General features: G+C 43.9%; 1 protein-coding gene across 2 annotated transcripts in view; it reads right to left on the reverse strand.

Annotated features, from left to right (window-relative positions):
• The window catches only part of Slc16a9 (solute carrier family 16 member 9), a 42882-nt gene that overhangs the window by 13988 nt on the left and 3220 nt on the right, over window positions 1-25674 (reverse strand). For both annotated transcript variants that reach the window (XM_045137722.1, XM_045137721.1), the window contains exon 2: window positions 7081-7313. In XM_045137722.1, coding sequence (XP_044993657.1) covers window positions 7081-7276 — 196 coding nt within the window. In that variant the 5' untranslated portion in view covers window positions 7277-7313. The remainder of the gene's footprint in view (window positions 1-7080; window positions 7314-25674) is intronic.

Consider the following 25674-nt stretch of genomic DNA (forward strand, 5'->3'; position numbering starts at 1 on the left):
GTCAATGTGGATTCTGGGCCTTGAACTCAGGTCTTCATGCTTAACAGCACTTTACCAAATGGGATACCTCCTGGAAATAAGGCCTGATATGAAGGAATTTTAAAGACATGAATAAAGTATGTAATTTTCCAAGAGAGTCTATCCCAGGTCATCTGTGTGGACCTTGCCCGTCTGTTGCAAGGCCTTAAGAGCAGGAGTGAGCTTTCATAGAAGAAAGTTGCCTGAGGACTACAGCCTTGCCCCTTCCCGGCTGCCTGCCCTTCCCCTCCTGAACTCGCCTACCTAGGCAAGTATCACGTGGCCCACTGCCTAAACTGACCCTTTGCGATAAATGTCTTCATTTGTGTTTGCTGCTGGCTTTGTTTCTGTGGTTGACCCTGGCAGGCACAGGAGCTGTGAGGACAGGCGCCGAGAGGACGTGTGGCCTGGCGGGATGTTAAGGCTGAAGCACCTTGGAGCCAGATGACTTTCTTCAAATTCAAGGAGGGCTGGAGTCACTTTTTAGACAACCCAGTTGCAGAAACAACAGGAAAATCTTTTGTACTTTAGTTTTGAACCTAAAGCAGATTTAATACTTGCCCTTTGCCCACTTTTTGTCCTTGATTCCTCCAGCCTTCAAACTGCTAATATAAGTGGGTAGACTTTCCTACAGGTTAACACACTGAGTCTGTGTGGGCAGCTCTACTGGCTGGGCCCTTGAGAGTGCTGAGAATTGGATTTCAGGATTTGCCTTGAGCACCAGGCATCCTTCCTCCTCTGCAGAGGACTGAACACCTATCACCTGCAGGATTCTGATGGCCTGTTCCCCGTGTACCTGGAGGCTCCAGGTTTGATGACGGGGTAGATGTTGGTTCTACTTCCCAGTGTTCTCCATCCTGTTGAATCAGGACACATGGACACATGGAATAAGCCAGGGTATCAGCTCGTCAGCCACATGAGATGCACCCCCTTGCCTGCATCATGTAAAAGGAAGGACACCAATCGGTGAGGCACAGTGTCACCCTGACCTGTCATCAATGCAGCAGGGACACCATCATGGGAGGGCTCTTGGCTCCTTCCCTGCGCCCTCAGTTCAGCATGAGCTTGGTGCACCCTCCTTACCCTGCCCAGCTTTGCACCTCCAACCAGCTGCGTACTTTGAACTACCTCTGCGCTCAGAACTAGCTCTGCAGTCTAAGAATGCCTGGGACAGGGCTCATATGCCCTTGTCTACCCACCTGCAGTGGCTGCATGTGCCTCAGGTCTCTGCTCTTCATAACTAACACATGAAGGCCTCCTTGAAGTCTGTAGCCTCTTTCCCCTTTGTAGCCATTCTGGTACAGATACAGATCATCATGTGAAGTGTGATGTGTGATCTGAGAGTTAATGCAGCATAACTAAGGCTAGAATAAAAGAACCAGTAATTGCAAACAGCAGTGACCACTAAGTGAAGTCTGCCATACTTAGAGAATTAAAGCCCATGCAATTCATGTAGCTTGTGAAAGTATTGTTATTCACTGACTTCTGATATTATGGAAGAACCCAACATGTCTGCCTTTGTTTTTGACCCAGCTCACTTACAGCATCCTTAGCACAGAGACCCTATGCCATATGTCGCCATAGTGAGATTATCTGTCGTGTATATCCCTAGATGGGAGGACTCTCTGTAGTCAGCTTGATTCATCCCAACAATCATTCAGACAAATGATTAAGACACGTTGAAGCATTTTTCTCCTTAAGCAATCATTCAAGTTTCAAAGGAAAGTTACTAATACAGCCAAGGCTGTGCAGAGTTCCTAACTGCATTATCTTTTCACAATTCTGTCATGCTATTGAGAGCCATGATGCAAGCCACCATTAGAGACCGCGGGTGGACTTTAAGTTTCAGGCGCCTGACCACAGCCTTGACAGAGTTCCAGTTCTCTCTCCTGCCCTTTATTGCAGGACATCAGGGCTACATCTTTGCCTTTCACCCTGAAAAGTTACTTTATTTTGTAAGCTCTACCATTTCATTTGAAGTGTCTAGAATAGCAGCTTTTATTTGTGAATGAATTCTTTAATAATAATATCCATTGGCCACTTACTATATGCCAAGCATCATCTCAGTTATTCTTTTTGAATATTTTATTTTTAAAATTTATTTATTAGAGAGAGCGAATGGGCACATGAGGGTCTCAAGCCACTGCAAATCAACTCTAGATGCATGCGCCACCATGCACATCTGGTTTACGTGGGTACTAGGGAATCAACCCTGGGTCCTTAAGCTTTGCAGGCAAAGTGCCTTAAGTGCTAAGCCATCTCTCCAGTCCTCAATTATTCTTTACAACAGTCATCCATGGTAGCTACTTCTGTCATCTCAAATTTAAGATAAAGTGACAAACTGGTTAGGTTAGAAAGACCTGATCACAGTGACACTCTTCCCGCGGGAGGTGTCTTGGCGCGCCCCTTCAGCTCTGTAGTGAGAGTCAAGTAAAGGAAGTTAAATCAAAGTAGCTGGTGCTGGACCTGGCACACAAGTAGTGCTTTGAGAACAGAGGGGGGAAGCAAATGAAAAGCAAATTCTGTATTTTTTCTTAGCAAATATCCTTTTTCTGTTGTGCCTGGACACTTGTGAAATGCTAGAAGTCAGATGATGATAGAATTGGTCAAGAATGATGCATATTCCAGACCTACATAAAATAAATGTTTCTCAGATATAGTATAGTCTTCCATATCATACGCCAATTGGAAAGCTAGTTAAAATACAGATTACTGGAACCCTCTACTTGGCACGTCCATCCTATCCCTTACTGACTGGCGGGCAGGATAACAACAGTTCATACATATATCTAAATTTAAGACTAAATGTCCATATGAATGTATTGCAGACTGTCCTACAGAAAAAGATTTATTTTAATATAGTACACATGAATAAATTCAACTTTTACTAAAAAGAATGTGAAGATGTCTACGTATATAATTTTTTTTTCACAAGAGGCTGACCAGAACCAGAATCACTGGACACATGATTTAGTTTCCATGATTTACATTGCATAGGCAGTGCCACTCCCCAGAAGAAACTTACAGTTACATATATAAAAATGTCAAAGCAGCAGGGTGTGGTGGCGCACGCCTTCAATCCAAGCACTCGGGAGGCAGAGGTAGGAGGATTGCCATGAGTTCAAGGCCACCCTGAGATGACAGAGTTAATTCCAGGTCAGCCTGGACCAGAGTGAGACCCTACCTCGAAAAAAAAAAAAGTCAAAGCACATGATATGTTAGTTGGACAAACCATGCAAAATTGAAATCTCAATAGAGAAGTCTTAGACCAGGGACAGTTCCCAACTAAAAATCACTTGTGAGACTTCGGGGGGTGGGGGGAATCTATGTGCTACAGATGCGGTTCAGTGCGAGAGTGGTCACAGATGTGGCCAGCTTAGTGCACACAGGGCTCCAGGCTGAATCCCCCATCAGAAAGGAAAGAGAAAGAAAGTGAGTGAGAGAGAGAAGAGCCTTGTCACAGAACATCTGAATGAAGGTCTAAGGGGCAAAATACAGGAAATTATGGTTAATGTTTTCTGTAAATGATTCTAATTATCTCCCTACTTAAAGACTACTAATAGCCATTTGAGTCACAAATATGAAATATACTTATCCTTTGTATTTTGGGGCATTATCCTCCAACATGAACTGACCAATGCATTCATGACCCCACGGTGGTTGCTGGTACACACAAGACCATCACTGTTCTGAGTCCATCAACATTTACATGTGGAGGATGAATGAGGACAAATTGAATGAGACATCATTACAGAGGAAGGACTGCTTAGAAAAGGAGGGTCCTCAGTGGATAAGGGTTGGAAAGAGGGGACAAAAGAGGATAACTGGACAGGAATATAACCAAATTACAGTATGTTCATGTACTGAATTTCTCAATAAAAAAGCATACAAAGAAACAGATGCACTTATCCTGATGCCAAGGTAGTGAAATGGTGATTGATCAACAAGCAAGGAAGAACCAAAGGAAAGAACTTAAAGAAAAACAAGAAAGGGATGTCAAAAATCAGAAACTTATAAAACATACAACATCTAGACATGGGGTCGATCAGTAGCTGCCAAGCTAGGATTTGTGCTGAAAGAGAAAACAGCTCCAACTGCAGGCTCCATGCCAGGCCCCGACCTGCGTCCTGGGGTAACCGAGAAATGAGTTGCTCTGTCATCTCATCCCAGCCAAACAGCCACGGAGCCTCTCACCGCATCTCCCAGACTTAGCAGAGAGCCCAGGAGAAGTGTGTAAAGTACCACTCTCTTTTGAGAAGTCCACCCTCTCTCATAAGTTTGTACTTTCTCTCTGTAATAACCTCCTCCCTTGGGCTTAGCGGTTAAAGCACTTGCCTACAAAGCCAAAGGACTTTGGTTCAATTCCCCAGAATGCACAAGGGGGCACATGCTTCTGGAGTTTGTTTGCAGTGGCTGGAGGCCCTGATGCTCGCTCTCGCTCTCTCTCTCCCCTGCCCCTTTCTCTCAAATAAATAAATAAAAATAAAACTATAAAAAAAGTTTTAAAAAACTTCCTCCCAATTCCTGACTGCATCTCATCTCTGAATTCTCTGATAGTAACAACCAGGAAACACGAGGTTTGTTTGGTCTCTCTATTTGAGACCTCCCCAGCCTTTGTCACCACCAACAGTAGAACTGATTCCCCATTTCCCCAGCACAAACTCATCAAGAAGAATGGGGTGTGGCACGTGCATCCTGCTAGGTACTGCTCATTGACATGACCCAGCCACAGCTCTCAGGATCTGTCTCTACACGTGTGCTACAAAGGACTAAGGGAGACCAACACTGGACATGGTCAGTAGAGGCAGCTATGTTTGAAACTGACCACAGTGTCTTAGGTGCACATACTCACACACTCCCTGAAGTGTTGGCTTTTCTGCCATTTTATTTTTAAATCTCTACCTCCATTTTTGAATTCTCAATTCTGCTTTTACCATGAATAGCAAGTCCAAGTGCATCTTCATCTGGTAGATGGCATCAGACCTAGAGTAGTTAAATGACTTGCCAAGGTGACCTAGCTAACAGGTGATGCAGAACAGATGTGTGTTCACCTCCCACTTCACCCCAGGGTCCTTTGAGGACTGGTTTCCTCCTAGAATTCTGGCTAGGCTCTCTGTCTCTCCAGCCCTTTGAGCCAGGCTGGTTTCTTAAACTTGTGATCTAAGTCATGGCACAGTGCCCAGTCCTCCATGATGCTAGGTGCTATTATCATGGTCTTGAAAACCCCAGTTGTTTTAAAGCAAGGATCTGTGGTTTCATTTTGCACTGAGGCCCACAAGTTCCAGAGCCAGTCCTGCCTAAAACTGAGGGGGCTGCCTCTGGCCCTGAGACATGTGTGCCTAGGAACATGGAGACAGTGTAGAGCTGCAGAGCAGCTTCCAGGCAAAGTAAACCCAGCTCTGACAGCAGTGCCCCATCCTCCACCTCTCAGCTGCCCTGAGCCCTCACCTTCTACCTGAACTGACTCTGTGACAAGCCTTGACCTCCAACCATGTACCAAGCACGATAGCACTTCAATTACCCTTCAGCCCCTGCTGGGTAGTTACAGGGTCATTATATTTTGGTGCAAGTATTTACTAATAGAAATGGCCACCTACTAGAAAACATTTAAACAATTCTCTCCATAGCAGGTTTTTTTTTCTAAAAAGCCATACATTCAGATCCTTTTATTAATGGATCAAACTGCAATCTGCTTATACTCATAAGGAATTCCTACTTTGAAAACCCTTTCAGACAAATAGTGAGTGAACCTCCATGTCTGTCATGGCAGCCTGACTTCATGTGTTTAGTTATGCTTATTCATCTGACAGTGGGATATGACAGCATTGTTTGCCGAGTCCTATGTATATCTTGTTTTTACTTTTTTTTTTCTTTTAACTTTTGTTTTTTGAGGTAGGGTCTCACTCTAGCCCCAGGCTGACCTGGATTCACTGTGTAGTCTCAGGGTGGCCTTGAACTCATGGTAATCCTCTACCTCTGACTCCTGGGGGCTGGGATTAAAGGTGTGTGCCACCACACCCAGGTTATTTTTAATTTGATAACTGGAAGTAATTGCTTTTCCCATAGCAATCACCTTAATATCCAAGAGGCACGACACATTTAAAAGAAGAAATGACCAATGAACTTTATTCATAAGTCCATTTTGGAGATCAAAAAGATCTTTACAAGTCACAACATTCAATGTTCCTTTTTTCTCCACAAGAATGGAGGCTGTGTGTTCCTCTGTGCACCATGGCAAGTTCACAGCACACAGGAAGAGACTCCAGGACTAATGATCCCATGTATACCCTGCCTTCACCCATGTGTGCTTACCCTCTGCTGGGTAAGCTCGAGCGATGGTCGTTCAGAATTACTGCAGAGTTCAAACTATTTACTCCAGATTCAAACAGCATATGATGCTAATGATAACAAGGGAAATACAACACCTCCACTATTCTCTTTAAAGATGAAGTCATTAGTGTGTACTATACAATAGTTTACACTATACAATAGTTTACCAAAATATTACTTTTACAAACACTCAACATGTAGCACATAGATCTTACATGTGTCCAAATGAAATGCCTCAATAATGTCATCACTGTGAGATAGGACCATGCTTTGCTGTGTCATGTTTTTCTGATGGAGCTGCTAAGAGTTATGGATGTGAAACTGATGCTGGTGTAGCTGAGTCAGAGAGGAATCAAGAGCATCACGTGGTCCTTTGGCCACCAGCACGCTCTGGACATACTGCTGTCACCTAGCTCATTTGTACTCTTGAAAGTCTGTGTGCCCCTCCCTTGCTACAGCAGGAGCTTCTTAGGGGCAGGACCATGTGTTTGTGGTTCATCTTTTCATTTCCAGTGTCCAGCACCCTGACTGGCACACAGTAACAAAGAAATAGTTGATGAAATGAAAGACAAGCATACGGGAGTCCTGCACAAGATGTATTGCATTAAAGAGTGGCCCTGTACTTTCCACATATTAACTTTGTACAGCCTGGTATGCCTCGTGCAGTGGAGGCAATGGAGCAAGTGTAATTCACTGATTAGAGTCAGAGAAGGCAGAAATTCACCCACTTACTTGCAAGCAAGCCAACTCCGCTTGCCAGGGATCCTACCAAGGCTGTTTTCCCTTTTCCTTCTCCGAAGAGATCCAACCATTCAATGTACAAGACTCCAACAGCCAGCGGGGATCCGTAACACAGAAACTGAGTGAAGAAGGAGACTAGCACGATCACCCAGCCCCATCCGCCATCCGGTGACTTCTGAAATGCCATCGTAGGATGGAACCACGACGGTGCTTCTTGCCAGGTACTGAAAAACAAAGGAAAAGAACAGTAGTGGACACTGGACGCAAGATTAAAATATCTCCTTCTAAGCTTAAACATATCTAAACACTACCCTAACATAGACAACCACAAATACACTGCCATGTCATTAGCCATTTTCATTTCTAGCTTGCCACAATCATGCTTCCACCAGTACAAGCACATTTTTAACTATAGAAAGACAAAGTAAAATGTCTGCTTCTGCCGGGCAGGCGTGGTGGCACACGCCTTTAATCCAGCACTCCGGAGGCAGAGGTAGGAGGAGCACTGTGAGTTCAAGACCACCCTGAGAGCAGAGTGAATTCCAGGTCAGCCTGGACTAGAGTGAAACCCTACCTCAAAAAACAAAACAAAACAACAACAAAATGTCTGCTTCCCAACCTAACCCCCTTCACTAGGCTTCCATTTTTTTTCCTTGCCACAAGGAGCCATTGATTTTTGCTTTTAAATTTTAGAGTTGTGAGGCTTTCCAAAATGCAGGTTAGCAAGAAGGGGACTTAGTAGAGCATTCTTGGGCCATTTCCCACTGAGATGTCAGAGGTGGGGTGAGCAGATGACCTCCATGCAGTTAAAGGGAAGAGGATCAGACACTTGGAACTGTTCATCATGGGCCTGTGGCTGGTCTTCACAACCCTAATGGTGACCATTCCTGATCACTCCAGGAAGGGAATGACCTGGGTGACCTCAAGTGCCACAGCTGCCTTCAACAGTGCCAGCACAGTCACCTGCAGCTGAAGTCCAGCGCTAGCTGCACTGCCAGCAGCTGGAGCAGGGGCAGTCTCACGCCTGAAGGAGACTCGGAGTGGTGCTGGCAGCATATCACAGCCTCCCCTGACTCAAGCACCCTTCACAGGGGGCCAAGCCAAGTCTGTCCTATCAAACACTCTCAGTTCCCTCTTAGCCCCAAGAAGCATTTCTACATTACATTCAGGACATAGATTCATTCACTTAATTAACATCTTGGGGAGTTTTCCCTATCCTTAGTCTATTTTAGTCAGTACACATTAGCTCATCATATGGTTATTCCCATTTACTTACTTATCAAGTAGGGAAAACATGTGCAATGATTAAAAAATAAAAGGCACAGAATTTGTACCTTCCCTTATCCACTTTTTTGCACCTAATCTCCCTTTTCTCCACTGATAACTGAGACTTGTTTCTTGGGCATCTTCCCCTGGCACTTCTTTATTTTACTATTTTATTTTGATGTATATATTTGCAAGGAGAGAGACGAGAAGGAATAGAATGAATATGGGCTTACCAGAGCCCCTCGCCTCTGCAAACAAACTCCAGATTCATGTGCCACTTTGTGCATCTGGCTTTATGTAGGTGCTGGGGAATCAAACCCGGGCTAGAAGGCAATGCAAGCAAGGGCCTTTGACCACCAAATCATCTCCCCAACCATTCCCCATGGTTTCTTTACACACACAAGCGAACTCAGTTTCCTTTGTTTTTACATAAAATGATGCAGTGTGCCCATTGGTGCCCGCCTTGTTTTTCCTCATCTGAAGCATAATCTGAAGGTCTTTCCAGTGACCCCCACCACTGTCCACACTCCGACCTTTACTTTCACTATTTGACTCCAGTACAGGTTGCTCTCCAAACGTGCCTAACCTCTGTAACTGCCAACAAAAGCCAGTACTGCAGTGAATAAACCTGCATATGCACACACCTTTTTTTTTATTATGTGCATAGCTGTTGGGTAAAACCCGAAGGAGGAATTGCTGAGTCAAAGGGAAGGGATGTTTATGATGCTAACTGGTATTACCAAATTGTCTTCAAAGAGATCAAACCAATTTGTACAAGTCCCAGAGATGGTGAGTGTTGTGAAACCTGAATTTTTGGTGACTTGTCGGCTTTAAGACAGTATTTCATTGTAATCTTAACCTGCCCTTCTCACAGCATGAATGATGTGGCATTTGTGTGCAAAATGCCCTCTGAAATTCCTCCCTGATCCTTGGGACCTGGACCTATTTCAATAATTTTCTATCCTGTTCCATTGTTCTGCTGAGCCACAGACCTTAGCCATTTTAGTCTTATTACTAAGTCTTCTTCAAATTTCTTAAAGATATGCTTCAGTCTCTAGTGGGACAAGGTTCCTTCTCTCTCCATCCATTGTTTCAATAGTTTTGAAGCTATTTAAGCATGTTTATTCTTTTATGTGAACCTCAGAATCAAGCTACCTGGTTGCAAAGGAAACCCAAGTGCTTTCATTCAGATTCAATGAAATTAGCAGCAAGTTTAAGAAGCAATGATCCTTTCTTGGTGTTGAGTCTGTCTGAGAATGTGGATTGTTATATATTTGCTCAAGTCTCCTCTTGTGAGCATCATTTTTACTGTGTCTGTATTTTGCCTTATTTTATTTTATTTGCTAATCTTGTAATTGGGCGTCATATCTTTGTGAAAGCTATTGATAACTGAATGCTAAATCTTATCCCACATCTTACTCAATTCTTCTACTTACAGCAGAATGTCAGATGATTTTCTTGGGTTTATATCATATATAATAAAATACAGTGATGGTTTTGCCTTATTTTGACTTTCTAGACTTCTAATTTCCTTCTGGTTTTCTCCCTCTAGAACAGACCTTTTTATCTATTTCCTAACTTGAATAGAAATGCCTTCTGATACATGGGCCTTTCTCTGGGGAGTAGATTTATTTTACAAAATTAAGAGAGCATTTGTATTTCTCCACTTGAGTGTTATTGCAAAGAATGGTTTTATGTTAATCAAATATATTTGTCATGAACAGGAAAAAGATAAAATGATTCACCTCCAGACTTTACTACTAAAGTCATTGTCACTCATTGGATTAAATCTTCCCTGGTCAGTACTTTGAGGAGAGGAATTTTAAAATTAAATAACTTCCTTTTTTTTTTTTTTTTTTTTTGGTTTTTCGAGGTAGGGTTTCACTCTAGCTCAGGCTGACCTGGAATTCACTATGTAGTCTCAGGGTGGCCTCAAACTCAAGACAATCCTCCTACCTCTGCCTTCCGAGTGCTGGGATTAAAGATTTGCACCACCACGCCCGGCTCTTTTTTCCATTTTTTAAAAAATATTTTTATTTGAAAGAGAGAGGAGTACACCAGGGCCTCTTGCTGCTACAAACAGTTGCAGACCCATGTGCCACTTTGTGCATCTGGCTTTACATGGGTACTAGGGAATCCAGCCCCAGGCTTGCAGGCTTTTCAAGAAAATGCCTTTATCCACTGAGCCATCTCCTCAGCCCTCTTTTGTTGTCTTTAATTATTTTTCCTTTACTACATTTTAGTTTCCAAATGATAGTTTTTAAAGGTTAAAGTTTTTCAATTACCATATGTGTGTATGTTTGTGTGTGTGTGCGCGCAGATGTGTGTGCCCTGTAAGAACATGTGTGGAAGTCAGAGGATGTCAGATGGTGTCCACCTCTACTGCTTGTCTGCTTTAATTCCATGAGATGGTCTGTCACGGAACTCAAAGCTCCCTGTGTTTTGGTTAGACTGGCTGACATGTGAGCCTGTGCTCCTCCTGTCTGTTCCCCCTTCTGAACTGAGGTTACAAGCCCGTGTGGCCACGCCCAGCTGTTTACACGGGTGCTAGGGATCAAATAAAGGTTCTTATGCTTGCACAACAACTGTCCCCAGCCCTCAAAGTTCTTCTTTTTGTAAGCTCTAAGACAGCTTGCACTGTAATAGATTTGAAGAACCAAATCCTGACCTCCTTGTCCCCAGCAGGACCATCGACTTAACCGAAACCTTCAGTGCGTCTTCATCACACAGAGCTTGTAGTAGCATTCAGCAGGGTTCTTGGCCTATGGGTTTGGCCAAGCTACTCACCAGGGAGCAGGCAAAGACTGCAGAACGATCGCTCACTCACGCATGCACTTACTGCACTAGGTGACGGCACACTGAGCCTCCAAGTGCCAGAGTTGTGCCCATCAAGTACTGTGTCGAGAAGAGCTTTCACTTCCAACTCACAACACTGTGCAAAACTCACATCATCACCAACATAGGCCTCTTTACAAATTAACTTTTGCTATTTAATAACTGAAAACCAAGATATGAGAATTTGTGCACAAATTTTACAAATTGAAATTCAGAACCTCAAACAAAACTGTGTTTCTAGACAGAATGATTCAAACCTCCAGGTATGGAAGCCTTCAGAAATAATCACATATATCCACCCTTTAGAAATCTGATTTCAGCCAGGTGTGGTGGCTCATGCCTGTAATTCCAGCACTTTGGAGGTTTAGGAAGAAGAGTAGACATAGGTTCAATTCTAGCCTGGGCTACCTGGTGTGTTCTAGGTCAGCATGTGCTACTAAGTGTAACCTTATCTCAAAAAAAAAAAAAAAAAAAGAACAGTAGCAAGACAAAGCTACTTTTTCTTGTAGCTATTCTACAGTAAAAGTGAACACTCCTGGGCTGGGGAGATAGCTCAGTGGGTAAAGCACCTTCTGCGTAGGTATGCCTGCATTCCCAGTGCTCCTGTGGTACGTGGGAGGTGGAGGCAGGAGAGTCCTCGGAGACCAGCTACCCTGACACACACAGCAATGAGCAAGAGACCCTGGGCAAACGTCAACAGAGAGGAGTGATGCCTGGGGCTGTCCTCTGATACCCACCATGCTCCATGTACATACATGCCCCTCTCTGTCTCTGTCTCCCTCTCTCTCTCTTACACACACACACACAGAGAGAGAGAGAGGGAGAGAGAGAGAGAGAGAGAGAGAGAGAGAGAGAGAGAGAGAGAGAGGAATAAAAGTGAACAATATAATATTGGCCCTTTTAGTGGCACTTGAAATTACTGTTCAAAATCGCCCTTAAGGAAAATATAGTCCTAATTCCCAAAACTAGATGCTATGTGGTAGGGATAACCAATGAAACTAAGTGGTTGTGTAAAGACGGGTCATGCTTTATTTAAATACTCAAATAATGGCTAGAGAGATGGCACACAGTTAAGGTGCTTGCCTGCAAAGTCTAATGGCCAGGTTCAATTCCCTAGTAAAGCCATATGCACAAAGTAGTGAATGCATCTGGAGTTCATTTGCGGTGGCTAGAGGCCCTGGCATGCCCAATATCTCTCCCTCTCTCTTTCTCTCTTCCTTGCAAATAAAAAATAAAAATATTTTCTTAAAGTGACAAGCCTCAAATTATAGCATTTGGGAGAAGTGCACATGGACACAGCAGAGAGGCAGAATTGTGGAGAAATCTGAATTTTTAAGGAGGTGATGGCAAGGAAGATTACCTCCCTGGGAGTTTGCAAATGTAGTGAGGCAGAAATTTATCTCTCTTCCAAATCCCCTGACGCAACCCTACCTTGCCTTGGGTGCTATTTCCACACAAATCCTGGGAGCACAGCAGTCCTTCTCACCAGAAAGTCAGGAGTGACCCTTTCGGACAGGAAATGCACAAGGACGTAAACTTGGCCTGGGAAGACCTGTTTGTTGAACTCAGCTAACACCTCCTGATTGGTTACCATCTCTGGCTTAGGCACACATCATCTTAACAGAACATAGTAATGATGTAAGTACCGTGTAGTAACTCGTTCACAGCTCGCCCCTGCCGGTGCCTCGATTGCTTCAGTACCTCCCACCTGCTGTGCTCTCTAAGGCAGTTTCAGAACTAAGTGCCCCAGCACCATGATAAATACTTGAGGAAATGAGCAGAAGGCAGTGACTTATTTTTGCTTCACTGTCTCAGAGGTTTGTGTCCATGATCACTGGCTCCATTACTGTGGGTCTGAGGCAAGGCAGAACACCGTGACGGGAGCATCGGTGGGGAAGATGGCTCAATAGTTACATGTGCTGCTTTGCAAAGCCAGCCGGGACCCATGGAAGCTAGAGGCAAAGTGGTGCAGCATCTAGCATTCATTTGCTGTGGCAAGCGGTTCTGGTGCACCCAAACACATACATACATACATACATGGAAATAGACTTTAAAAGGAACACTGAGACATGAGCATCATGGTGGAGCTGTTCACCTTACAGTGGCCACAAAACAAGGCGAGTGAGAAGGTGGTCAGGCTCCTAACACAAACGTCAAAGGCACACCCCCAGTGAGCTGCTTCCTCCAGGTAGGCCCTGGGTTCTACTTTTTACCACCTTTCAATAATGCCATCATATCATGATCCCATCAGGGAATTAATCCATCGATCAGGTCCGAGCCCTCAGGATCCTCTCACGTCCCAGTAGCCTGGCAACCAAGTCCCAATGCGTGAGCCTGTGGAGAATGCTTCATGGTCAAACCAAAGCATGTCTGTTTCCCGCTTTTTGTAGTGATAACAGTTTTCTTTAGAGGACATAGTTGTGCCCTGCAGGTAGAGAGTTGGACAGCAGGGGTTCATGATCGTGCTCAATAAAGTGGCATATAGCCCAAGAAAGGCCAGTAAAACCTGCCAAATCTCGAGGGAAAGGCCAGAAAGAAAGAGAAGAATGTGGATCTGATCACTGCCCAAACAAGTAGACTCCTTAAGCCCTGCTACTGATCACACCAGGATCGCCAAGCTGGCTTTGCTAACCTTCAATTTCTTTAAGCAAACCTAATACATTATTTTGTTAGGTTACTTGGTATTCATGTCTTTACTTGCAAAAGAATAAATGTATTGTGAGCATTCAATAAGCTCTAGGTATTTTAACCAAGCACACCCCACTTAATCCCATTCGGTCACAAGGTAAAGCTGAGAAGAACCGTCAGTGTAGTCAGCACATGTGGAGATGCTGCTACAGTTTATACATAACTATCCCAAGAGAGCCAGGTGAAAGGGCTCATTCCCAGCTTGGTGCTATTGGAAGGTGGTAGAAACATTAAGATGTGGGCCTCGTGGGAAGGTATTTGGGCATGTCCGTGAAGGGATAGTGAACCCCAGCTCCTCATCTTTCTCTGTCTTGCAGCTTGGCCATGAGAAGAGTCGTTTTGCTTCATTTTGGGCCGCCACATACCAAAAGCAACAGTTGTGAGCTGAAACCTTCCAAACTGTGAGCCAAAATGAACCTTTTCTTTTTATAAACTGACTCTGTTAAGGATTTGTTGCAGTTAAGAGAGAGAGAGAGAGAGAGAGAGAGAGAGGATGAGTAGCACATAGCATTTTTTTCCTGAAAATTTCTTATTATCCCCTTTCTTCATAACTTCTGATTCCACATGATAAATCTTATCTGGCTTTCTTTCTAGTAGAAACCCCAAATCCACTCATCCTTGATAATCACAGAAATACAGCATGACAAAAGCAATTTTGATTCAAAATGATTTTTGAGCATCTGCAATTTAAATTATATTGCATTTGGTTCTACAAATGAGGAGTGGCATGTCCTGGTCCTGTGAAAGTCTTGTGGCCCATTAATGAAGGAAAAGCAGATGCTCACACGAAACAAGGGGTGGACAAGGCAGGAACTGCTCCAGAGCTGAAGGGACTGGAAGCAACCAAGGCAGAAGCAGTAGAAAGCCTCATTAACTAGGTTGGTCTTAAAGAGAGATCTGAATCCTAGCCCTTGGGAGGCTGAGGTGGAAAGATAGCTATGGGTTCTAGGTCAGCCTGGGCTAGAGTGAGAGCCTACCTTGAGAAAAACAAAACAAAATAAAACAATATAGTCTTAGCCTTAGGTGTCCTGCTTGTAAACTGCTTTATAAATCTTAAAGAATTCCCTACCCATTATCACACTGGATTGGGGAGTAAAACAGAGCATTTGTCCATTAAGATGACTTGTGCTTATACCCCCTTTAATTCTTGGAGATTAAAAAATATTCTTGGCCTGGCTGGGCATGGGGGTGCACGCCTTTCATCCCAGCACTTGGGAGGTACAGGTAGGAGGATCGCCTTGAGTTCGAGGCCACCCTTAGACTACATAGTAAGGTCCAGGTCAGCCTGGGATAGAGTGAAACCCTACATCTAAAAACAAAACAAAAAGAAAGAAAGAAAGAGGGAGGGAGGGAGGGATTCATGGTAGGGCAACCCAGGCATGAGCCCTGGTGCTGAAGCAGTATGGCCAGGGCCGGGTGCGGGTGAAGAGGGCAGGTCTCACTGGGCTAACAGTGGGACGCAAGGTGATAAATACGGCATACCACCCTCGGGCGCCATGTAAGAACAATGTGTACCTGGGTTCATATCCAGAATGAGACTCTTTCTACACTTCGTGGCACATGAGTGTTTTGTGCTGGTGTGACAGAAGGCAACTCACGGGAAGAAGGGCTTTTCTGGCCCGTGGTTTGACGGAGGTGGCCCTTCATGGAGGAAGAGGCCTGGCAGCAGGCTGAGGTAGCCGGTCACAGGGCAGCTGCAGTCAGGAAGCAGAAGGTGGGTGTTGATGCTCTGCTCGCCTTCTCCTTGTCATTCAGTCCAGAGAGGACCTCAGCCCGTGGGATGGCGCTGCCCACATTCAATGAAAACTCTCTAGAAGTGGCTTCATAGACACACCCAGAGCAGTGTTGCCATGAAGATAATGAAAATTAACCATCACACATAATGAATCCTAACATTAATCAACCACCTATATAATCCAAGTGATGGATTTTCCCCTAGAAATTAACAAGATCTACAAATACAGAAGGTACTATATTATTTGGAATAATGATCCATGAGTATATTCAAAATTTGGATATATCTCTTCCATACATTTGTATGAAAATATGCTTATACAAAAGGTACACATTATATATTCTAGTAAATTCTTTGAGAAGTTGATATCTTTTTAAATAGAGTATTAATAAACCAGAAGTCTAAATTATTTGAGAAGACCACATGAAAAGTACTGTGTTAGGGAAGTTTGATCCAACAACAAGGTCTAGTAACATATCACTTATTATTCTGTGTGATTTGTAACCTAAAATTTAAGCATATGTCATGTATTTTGGACCTCCCATGGAGAAAAGAACTTGAAATCAAACTAACCATAAGCAGATATCACCACTTAACATGGCAGGAGGAATAGCATGGCTCCTGATGCTGGAGTTCGTTTTGTAGAAGGGAAGGTGAAGTGGCACATTCCAATCACTCCTCCAGAAAAGGCAAAGGACAATTGAAAAAAGTCTCTGACTGTGGTGACCTGTAAACTCCAGCCTCACTAGGCTATGTTCAGGGCCTCCATTGCGTCAGCTCTCTCCACTCCTGGGGGTTTGCTGTCCAGGAGAGGAGCTTTCAGAATTGCCTATTTGGTGTCTGTATTGACATGGAACTTTTCTGTCCCTGAAATGTACATGTGTACTATACTAATTTTTTCCCCAAATACACAGTGGTTTATAATTATTGAATCTTATTTGCACTGAAAGCTCCCTCTTACCTATGTCCCTTCTCATAATCATCTTCTCCTAACAATTTCTTTCTGACCATTATTTATAAATATGTCACTAAAGCTTCACAAATGCATTTTTCACTTGAAGTAGGCAGAGGTAAAAATCCAAAAATTTTAACATGAAACTCAAGCACAATCCAAAAGGCCCAGTGCTGGCACACTTATTTATTTATTTTTTTTAATTTATTTATTTGAGAGCGACAGACATAGAGAGAAAGACGGATAGAGGGAGAGAGAGAGAATGGGCGTGCCAGGGCTTCCAGCCTCTGCAAACGAACTCCAGACGCGTGCGCCCCCTTGTGCATCTGGCTAACATGGGACCTGGGGAACCGAGCCTCAAACCAGGGTCCTTAGGCTTCACAGGCAAGCGCTTAACCGCTAAGCCATCTCTCCAGCCCAGGCACACTTATTTTGAGAAGCTAGAATTGCATGATTCTGTAGAGTCCTGGGGAGAAAGGATTGACTCCAGTTTCATTTTGTCTTGACCTGGTTATCTGTGATTCAGAATGGTGGCACACGGGTGATCCCAGCACTTCAGAGGTGGAGGCAGGGGGATCTCAAGTTTGAACCCAGCTTAGGCTATGCAGTAAGAACAACAACAACAAAACAAGAATTCATACTGGGCTGGAGAGATGGCTTAGTGGTTAAGGTGCTTGCCTACAAAGCCTAAGGGCCCAGGTTCAATTATCCAGGTCCCACGTAAGCCAGATGCTTATGGTTGCGCATGTGTCTGGAGTTCGTTTGCAGTGGCTAGAGGCCCTGGTACACCCATTCTCCCTCTCTCTCTATCTCTCCTTCCCTATCTCTGTCTTTAATAAATAAATAAAAATAAAAATGTCTAAAAGAATCCATACTGAGTTCCTTGACCTGCCCTCAGCTACATTTATGCCACTGCCACTTCTTGTGCATGCACGCATGTTTGTAGTACATGTGCTGAGGTATGTACATGGTATGAACGTGTGTGTGTGTGTGTGCGTGTGTGTGCGCGCGCACACACACACACATACAGATGCATGCCCAATGCACACAGGTATGGAGGATAGCAGATGTCCTCCTCTATCTATCCCTTATCCATGTGTTTCCTTGAGATGGAATCACTGAGCTGGGAGCTGCTGCTTTTGGGGAGAAGAGTTGACCAGTAAGCCCCAGCAATTCTCCAGTCTTCACTCCCCCTGGGACTGGGGCTGCAGGCATGCATGGCCGTGCTCAGCTTCTCATGTGCTGCTGAGGAACGAGCTCAAGCAGATCAGGCTCTCTGAGGAGCTTATGCTCAGCAAGCACTCTTCCCACTGAGCCGTCGCCTAGGCCCCTTTTCATGTGTTTTAAGCCCTGTGAATGTGCAGCATTGGCCTGGAAATATGAACAGAACCGGTAGTCCCAAGATACAAGGGTTAGCACCCTTGCCACTGATTTTTATTACAATAAATAGCATTGTACTTTAATGTAAGTTTCTTTAATGTCAAAGACATAAATCTCAACTGTACTTATTAGGTGATGATGAATTAGTGAAAATGGTCACATTAACATTAGTCCTTTAAAAGTGGTAGTCACTATTATCAATTTGTCACTTTCTACTAACCCCAAGTGTACTAAGACTCCTCAAACTGCACATTTTTAATAGGTAAATGGTATGGTATGTGAATTATAGCTTACATAAAACCGATCTTTAAAAAATTAATGTATACCTCAAGCATTCACATTTTTCAAAACTTGTACTATACATTTTTAATTGTTTGGTTTTATTGTTATAAATCATACTTCAATAAGGCTGATACTTAAAAAGGAAAACAATTAATATTATAAGCCCATACAAGGTTCCAGTGACCATATGTGGCCTGAGTTGGAGTGAAATTCAATAGTATTTACATGAAACTTCCTGCATGTGACCTTGTGCACATCCACATGCACACCCCTCACCAGCACACGCACACACATACATGCAAATGCACTTACACACACACACACACATTTTTGACCACAAACAGTTTACTGGAACAGTAAAATCAGAAAACTCTTTGTTGCTTATTTTATGGGCTTTGTCCCTCTTCAAAGGGACAAACGGGCACAGCTGTTCCCACACACAGGAAGGAATAAACATAACACAGGAAGAATCAAGCAGTGAAACAAAACATAAATTCAAAGTTACAAAAGTAAATAGCAGTGACCTTTGGTTGCTGTACGCACATATAGAAGCAGAGGCAAAAGAAGAAGTAAAAATAAGCAGGCAGTGTTTGCCGTGTGCAGCCGGCTGCAGTCGTTGCCACTTTCCCATGGAGCCGATGTCGAGAGAGGGGATTTGTCCAATATCTCATCCCAGCGTGACAGCACCTGGGCAGTGGCTAACGCCACGGCTCTGTCCATAAGTGTGACGTCTGCAGCTCCGTTCAGAGTCTCTTACTCAGTGTGTGCGTTTGAGATAATTGCTCAGCCTGTTTTTTACATGTCTGTGGTACGAGGGCATGTTCATATGTGTATGGGCACACATGTGGGTGTAAATGTGCACATGTGTGCACCTGCATGTTGAGGCCAGAGCTCTACATCCTGTATCTTCCCCAATCAAAATAAGAGACACCCCATTTTTTTAGGCATGTTCTCTCACTGAATGTAAAGCTCATTGATTCAGCTAGAATAGCTGAGCAGCCCACACCATGGCTCCTCCTGTCTCCACTTCCCCAGGGCTGGGATGTCAGGCTTATATGTGTAGATCCAAACTAAGTTTCTCATGCTTGCACAGCAAGCAGTATCCACTGAGGTCTTTGCCCAGCCCTGAGCCTCAGTTTTCTCATGTGTCAAATGGGATGACATTGTGTTGAGAATGCAAATCTGGATCATACTGTGGGAAATTTAGCATGTCACCGTTGCCTGATAATCCCGTCATGTTAACATATTTCCTGTATTTCCTTGGCCACGTCTAAGCGTGCTCACTAGTCACTCTCCCAGAGTCCAGAGCAGTCACTTCCTGGATCATGGAGACGACCGTGTGGACCAGGAAACCTGGGAAGATCTCTTTCCCATTAGTTCGTCCTTACTCCTTGGGACATTCAGGGCAAGATCCAGACACTAAAAAGTTGTAGTTGGCAAAAATTCAAAAATGAGGTTTACTAGAGAGGGAGAGCCCCTCTCAAAAAATCCAAATCTCAAAGTTTCCAAAATCTAAGACGTTTAGGATGACAACATGATGTCATAAATGTAAAATTCCCCACCTGACCTCACAGGACAACAGTCATTCTGTAAGTGCATTTAGCTGGCTGTGCCAGCGCATATCTGTTATCCCAGCCCTTGGGAGGTGGAGGTAGGAGCACGAGACGTTCAGGGCCAGCCTGGGTTATATCACAATCTTTCTGCCTCCACCTCCCAAGTGCTGGGATTACAGGCATGGGATTACTGCACCTAGCTTACGAGTTGCTGGGGATGAAACCCAGGGTGCTGTGTCTGAGTGAACTGTGTGATTATAGAGATGTAACCAGCTCACTGTCTAGAACCAAAACATGACAAAATAAAAGAGAAGAACTGGACCTTTTCCCAAAGAGTGCTGGAGTTTTCAGATGGAGAACAAGGACACAGCCATCAGCTGCTCCCTCTTCACTTGGGTCATCTGTCTCTGTCCCCACCAGTGATAGCTTCAATACCATGAGCCTGGCTTCACCCTTGAAGAGCCACCCCACACCATGGCCAGCCAGAGGACAGCATTCCTAACTGTCCCATTGCCCCAAACCACCCACCATAGGCTCAGCCATCCACAGTGACGCCTTTCTGTTTCAAAACACCAAGGCAAAGACCTGAGAGTCCCCCAGTAGCCAAAATCTTCAGTCTAACTCTCTGGGTCCATGCCATACTCTGCAGCCACCTCCCATTCCCCAACAAAGCAGAGTGTGTCAGGGAAAGCCTAGAGAAGGTTCTTTCAATGATGGCATAGAGGCAGTGTTCCTAAGGGACAGAATATGGTCACCAACAAAATGCCAGGGTCAGCTATGAATTTCAATGATGGCATGGTGGCAGTGTTCCTACAGAACAAAATTGTAATATGGTCGTCAACACAATGTCAGGGTCACCTGCAGATTTCAATGATGGCATGATGGTAGTGTTTCTAAGGAAGAGAATTACAATTTGGTCATCAACACAATGCCAGAGTCACCTATGGATTTGTTCACATTAGCAAAACAACCCTATTAGCCGAGAAAAGGCATTGGCAGAGAAGGGTGCTCTTCCAGTAATGGTGTATGTAGTCCTTAAGAATGGCCAATAGAATTTCCAACTCTTTACCTCTCTGAGTAAGGTGTTGCTATGTAGCCCACACTGGCCTGGAACTCAGTCCCCCTGCCTCAACCACCCAAGCCTACCACACCACATCACACCCAGCTTCACTTTTTCTTATTTCAGTTTCTCTAGTTTCATACACGTGCACACACAGACACCTGTATCTAGAGCAAGAGACAGGCTGGTGTGGGGGGTGGTGTGTGGCTACATTAGCCCAGCTCTGGTACCAGGCAAGAGTGTGACTCAGCAAGACACTCAGGTATAACCTCCATGTCTTGCCTGCTTCATCTGCATAGTGGAGATGGTAGTGTTGTCTTCCTCAGACTATCTTAGTAACTGTGAATTACTTTACATAACACATTATCATGGCACCTGGCACATAGTAATCTTAACATGAATCAACACTTTTATTTTCTTGTTTATAAGACAGTGCTTTGCTGTGTAGCCCAGACTGTCATCAAACTCAAGATTCTTCTGCCTCAGCCTCCGAGTACTGGGATAAGAGGAATGCCCCACTCTACCCATCTCATCAATTCTTTTGCTTGAATATTTTTTATTTGATTTATTTATTTGAGAGAGAAAGAGAGGAAGAGGCAGATAGAGAAAATGGGCATGCCAGGGCCTCTAGCCAGTACAAGCAAACTCCACACACATGTGCCACCTTGTGCATCTGGCTTACATTGCTACTAGGGAATTGAACCTAGGTCCTTAGATGTCACAGACAAGCACCTTAACCACTGGGCCATCTCTCCATTCCCCTTATCATTAATTTTTATGCCTTTAAACCTAATCAGTTTACAAAATAACTTTTTCAATCCTGGCATAGCTTACTCTAAAATATGGCTACATTGAGTCCATAAACCCAACTGGCTAGAATGTCCTCCACACCTTTCCTTCCTTGACATAATAGTACATCTTTTAGTAGACACCTGGGTCTAGGTTTACAAGAAAGCAAGTGCCTTTAACCATTGTGCTATCACCCCAGTCTAGGTCTAGGTTTTCAAACTCTTACATACACCTGTACTAAAAACATACTAAAAACATGGTTACTATCACAGCCCTTCCCATACATGAAAATGAAAACCTCAACATCCCCCAGCATAATTCCTTGACAGAAAGAAAACTCAGCAAATGGGGACAGGAAGTCTTGGTGAGGAAAGACCGTGTGACAATAATGATGGATTGCTTTCAGGATTTGAGAAATGAGGAACTGAAGTCCAACCAGGTTTACTTTCACGCCCTTTCTCCTTCCCTCCCTCTCTTTCTTCTCCTTGCTTCCCTCCTTTGGATGCTCCTGGACAGTTAAGAGGGTCCACTGAAAGAACGAAGACAAGAAAGAACAACAGCTGCACGTGACTGTCCCAGCTACTTTGTCTCTTCATCACCACACAGTCAGTTTGTCTTTGCATTCTTCCAGCTCATGTTCTGCTCTTTCCCCAGTTCAGGGACACCTTTCTTCTTCCAAAGGTGACCAGGATCATCATCACTTAGCAGAAGTAGCAATCCAGTGTGCATGAGAAAGCAGGTGACAGACTCCACCTCAAAGCCATCTCCTTCCAAGCCTGTCTGCGATAACCATCAAAGCCTGGCTGGCTGCAAGGGATTTCAAGCCCAGCATGATGGGCCTAGCATGGTGCCTGGCATAGAGTGATCATTGCTACTGCATTGTTACTGCATTGTTAAAGGGTTCACAGAAAAGCTTGAATGAGTACTCTCCCAGCGAACACTCCTCATCAACTGTTTTATGGCTGTTAATGCATCCGAGTAAGAAAGATGTTCTCACTGCGGTGCCCCCAACACTATTAGTCATCAGTCCAACACCCTTTTACATCTTTTGTGTAAACCACTACCCCTTTCTCTCAAGAGACCCTCTGCAGCTTTGCCTAGCTTCATTCCTCATCATGGAAGGTGAGCAGTTCATTGTCTCCATTTCCACCCTTAACTTCTCCAGAACACTCCAGATCCACACTTCTAACCAATCTCTCAGTGTTTCTTCATGCCACATTCTCAGCTGGATGTTTTTGGGTCCCTGAAACTCAACATATCCACAGTTCCTCTTGCTGAATTTAATGTGCAGTCCAGTGACACCACATTTCCATTAAGCCCAAGCACAGTCTCCTCTGCTAGTCACTTCTGGCTGTGACAAAACACAACCAGAGGGAGGGGCGATGTGGCTCACAGTTTGAAGGTCCAGTCCATCCTCGTGGAGGTGCATGACACAGCCTTGAAGATGGGACAATAACCTGATTCTTCAGATTTAATTAAACATTCAGTATTAGCCATTAAACAAAAAAAACGAAATCCTGTCAACTACAACAATAGGGATAGAAATGGAAAGTGTTATGTGAAGTAGAAGCCAGGCCCATGACACAAATACCACATGTTCTCATAAGTAGATGCTAAAAAGTTCAGCACATTAGAGAAGAGGGTAGAACAGAGACCAGAAGCTAGGAAAGGTGAGGGGGAGGAAGAGAGACAGAGGTGGAAAAATAGCAAATCATAAAATAGGAGGAATTCTAATGTTCTTTAGCACGGTGGGATATGTATAGTCCATAATCATGTATTACATATCTTACAGTAACTAGAAGAGATAAGTTCACAGGTTCCCAACACATAATACTGATACATATTTGAGAAGACAGAAATGCTAATTGCCCTGACTTGATCACTACACAGTGTATGCACATGTACTGAGCTATCATACTACACTCCATATAAGAACAAATATTATGCCAATTAAAATTTTCAAATAGGGCTGGAGAGATGGCTTAGTGGTTAAGCGCTTGCCTGTGAAGCCTAAGGATCTCAGTTTGAGGCTCGATTCCCCAGGACCCATGTTAGCCACACGCACAAGGGGGCGCACATGTCTGGAGTTCGTTTGCAGTAGCTGGAGAGCCTGGCACGCCCATTCTCTCTCTCTCTTTCATTGCCTCTTTCTCTCTCTGCCTGTGTCTCTCAAATAAATAAATAAATAAATATTTCAAATAAATGCTTGAAAGTAGTATGTCTCTAAAAAAATGCCCCATTACTTAGTGATGGCTACATACTCATTAAAATGCTAGAGAGGACTGACTCGTTAGTATACGGGGCTGGGACAAGGACAACCCATGACCCTACACTGGCATTCCAAGCCTTCTGTGCACCCTCCCAGGTCAGCTCCAGCGTGGCTACTCTGAATATGCCATTCTTGACTTATTTGCTCTGACACTTCCTTCCCATTATCAACATCTGCTCTGAAGTTAGTCTGCCCACTTGTTTATTGAATACCCCACTGCCATCCCAACCCATCAAATCCATGACACCACATTTGAAAATACAATTCACTTAAGTCCATTGCATGGCTCTTCTAGGAGCCCATTATTGTGGATACTCTAGGTTTGGAATCATGTGGAAATCCATGATTTTGTTTTACTTTGTGTTTTTTGGAACCATACAAACATGCTTAAAAATCTAAACTGCTGGGCCTGAAAAGATGACTCAGTAATTAAATGGACTTACATATGAAGCTTGAAAGCCCAGGTTCAATTCTCAAGCCATCCATATAAGCAAAATGCAAAAAGTGGTGCAAGTGTCTGATATTTTTTGCAGTGGCAAGAGGCACTGGTGTGTGCACACAAACAAGTAAATATAAAAATAAATTTACAAAACAGAATTTTCAAAATTCTAAGCTGCTATAACAACTCACAAAAGCCAAATCCCAAAGTTCTACATTTAAGAAGAAGGGAGACACGTGGTAGGTAACATCTTGCAAGAGTAAAGGCAATGAAGATTTCTTTGAGGACCATAAGCCAGAACTCTTAAGTACACTCTGTGCAAGTGAAACTAGAATCACTCACTTGACAGTTTATTATTTAACATAGGGGCAGGGCAGAATAATGGGAAAGGAAACGTTCAGAGAAGTATCTCTGGTTCCCGGAACCAGCTACTCTCATTGTCCCTCTCCGATCAACAGCCTGATCATGGGCAGCGGATATCCTTTGACCTTCACCTTCAGCACAGGCAAGCACTTGCCCAGAGCCCTTCCAAAGCTATCGTTTGCATATAGGGAGCAGAAAGATGGTTCTAGTAAAGGAGTCAAAGTGTGTAATCTAAAGTCCTAGAGGCGAATGCCAGCAGGGACCTGGAAATCACTGACTGCCACACTTCCTGTGCTGAGGTCAAGTCCACTCTCCAGAGGTGCTTCATTTCACCTGTCCACTGTTACCTCACTTTTGTTTCATTTTTAGCAAATCTGAATGTATTGCATATTCTTTAAAACTGGAACAGTTACCATTTCTACAAAGAAATCTGAATTTCAGGATTCCCTCAAAAAAAAAGAAAAATTCTGACAACATTGGAAACTCAGTTTAACCATTAGCTGGGCCTGATTTAACTTTGGCCCTTATTGGCTGCACATAGTGTGTCTACTTCTATTCTCCAACATGTCCCTGAGCGTAGAGCACAGCTAACTACACGTAGTGTTCAACCTGTGCTTGCTCCCAATTCCCCAGCCTTCACCAGTCATTTCTGCTCACTTATGACACTCGTCTCATCTGAGTGAGCCTTGTGAACTGGATAAAGCTTGTGAACTCTTCAACTTAAGCATGAAGAAGCTGGGGCCAGGAGAGCTGAGAGAACAGTAACACAAGTCCTTCCTTACCAAGCCCATGAGTAGACATCTGAGTCCCCTCCTCAGCTCAGTCCCCAGCTCAGAGAAGAAAGTAGGGTGTGTTAAGTACTTGGTGTCAGAAAGAAATTGAAGTATCTAGTGAGTTCTGAGTTAAACAGGCAAACAGCCACCATACTTGCTCCACATGTAACTACTAATTTGCATCATAGTTCCTGCCTCACC

Source organism: Jaculus jaculus, chromosome 18, assembly GCF_020740685.1.
Source record: "Jaculus jaculus isolate mJacJac1 chromosome 18, mJacJac1.mat.Y.cur, whole genome shotgun sequence".
Lineage (NCBI taxonomy): Eukaryota > Metazoa > Chordata > Mammalia > Rodentia > Dipodidae > Jaculus > Jaculus jaculus.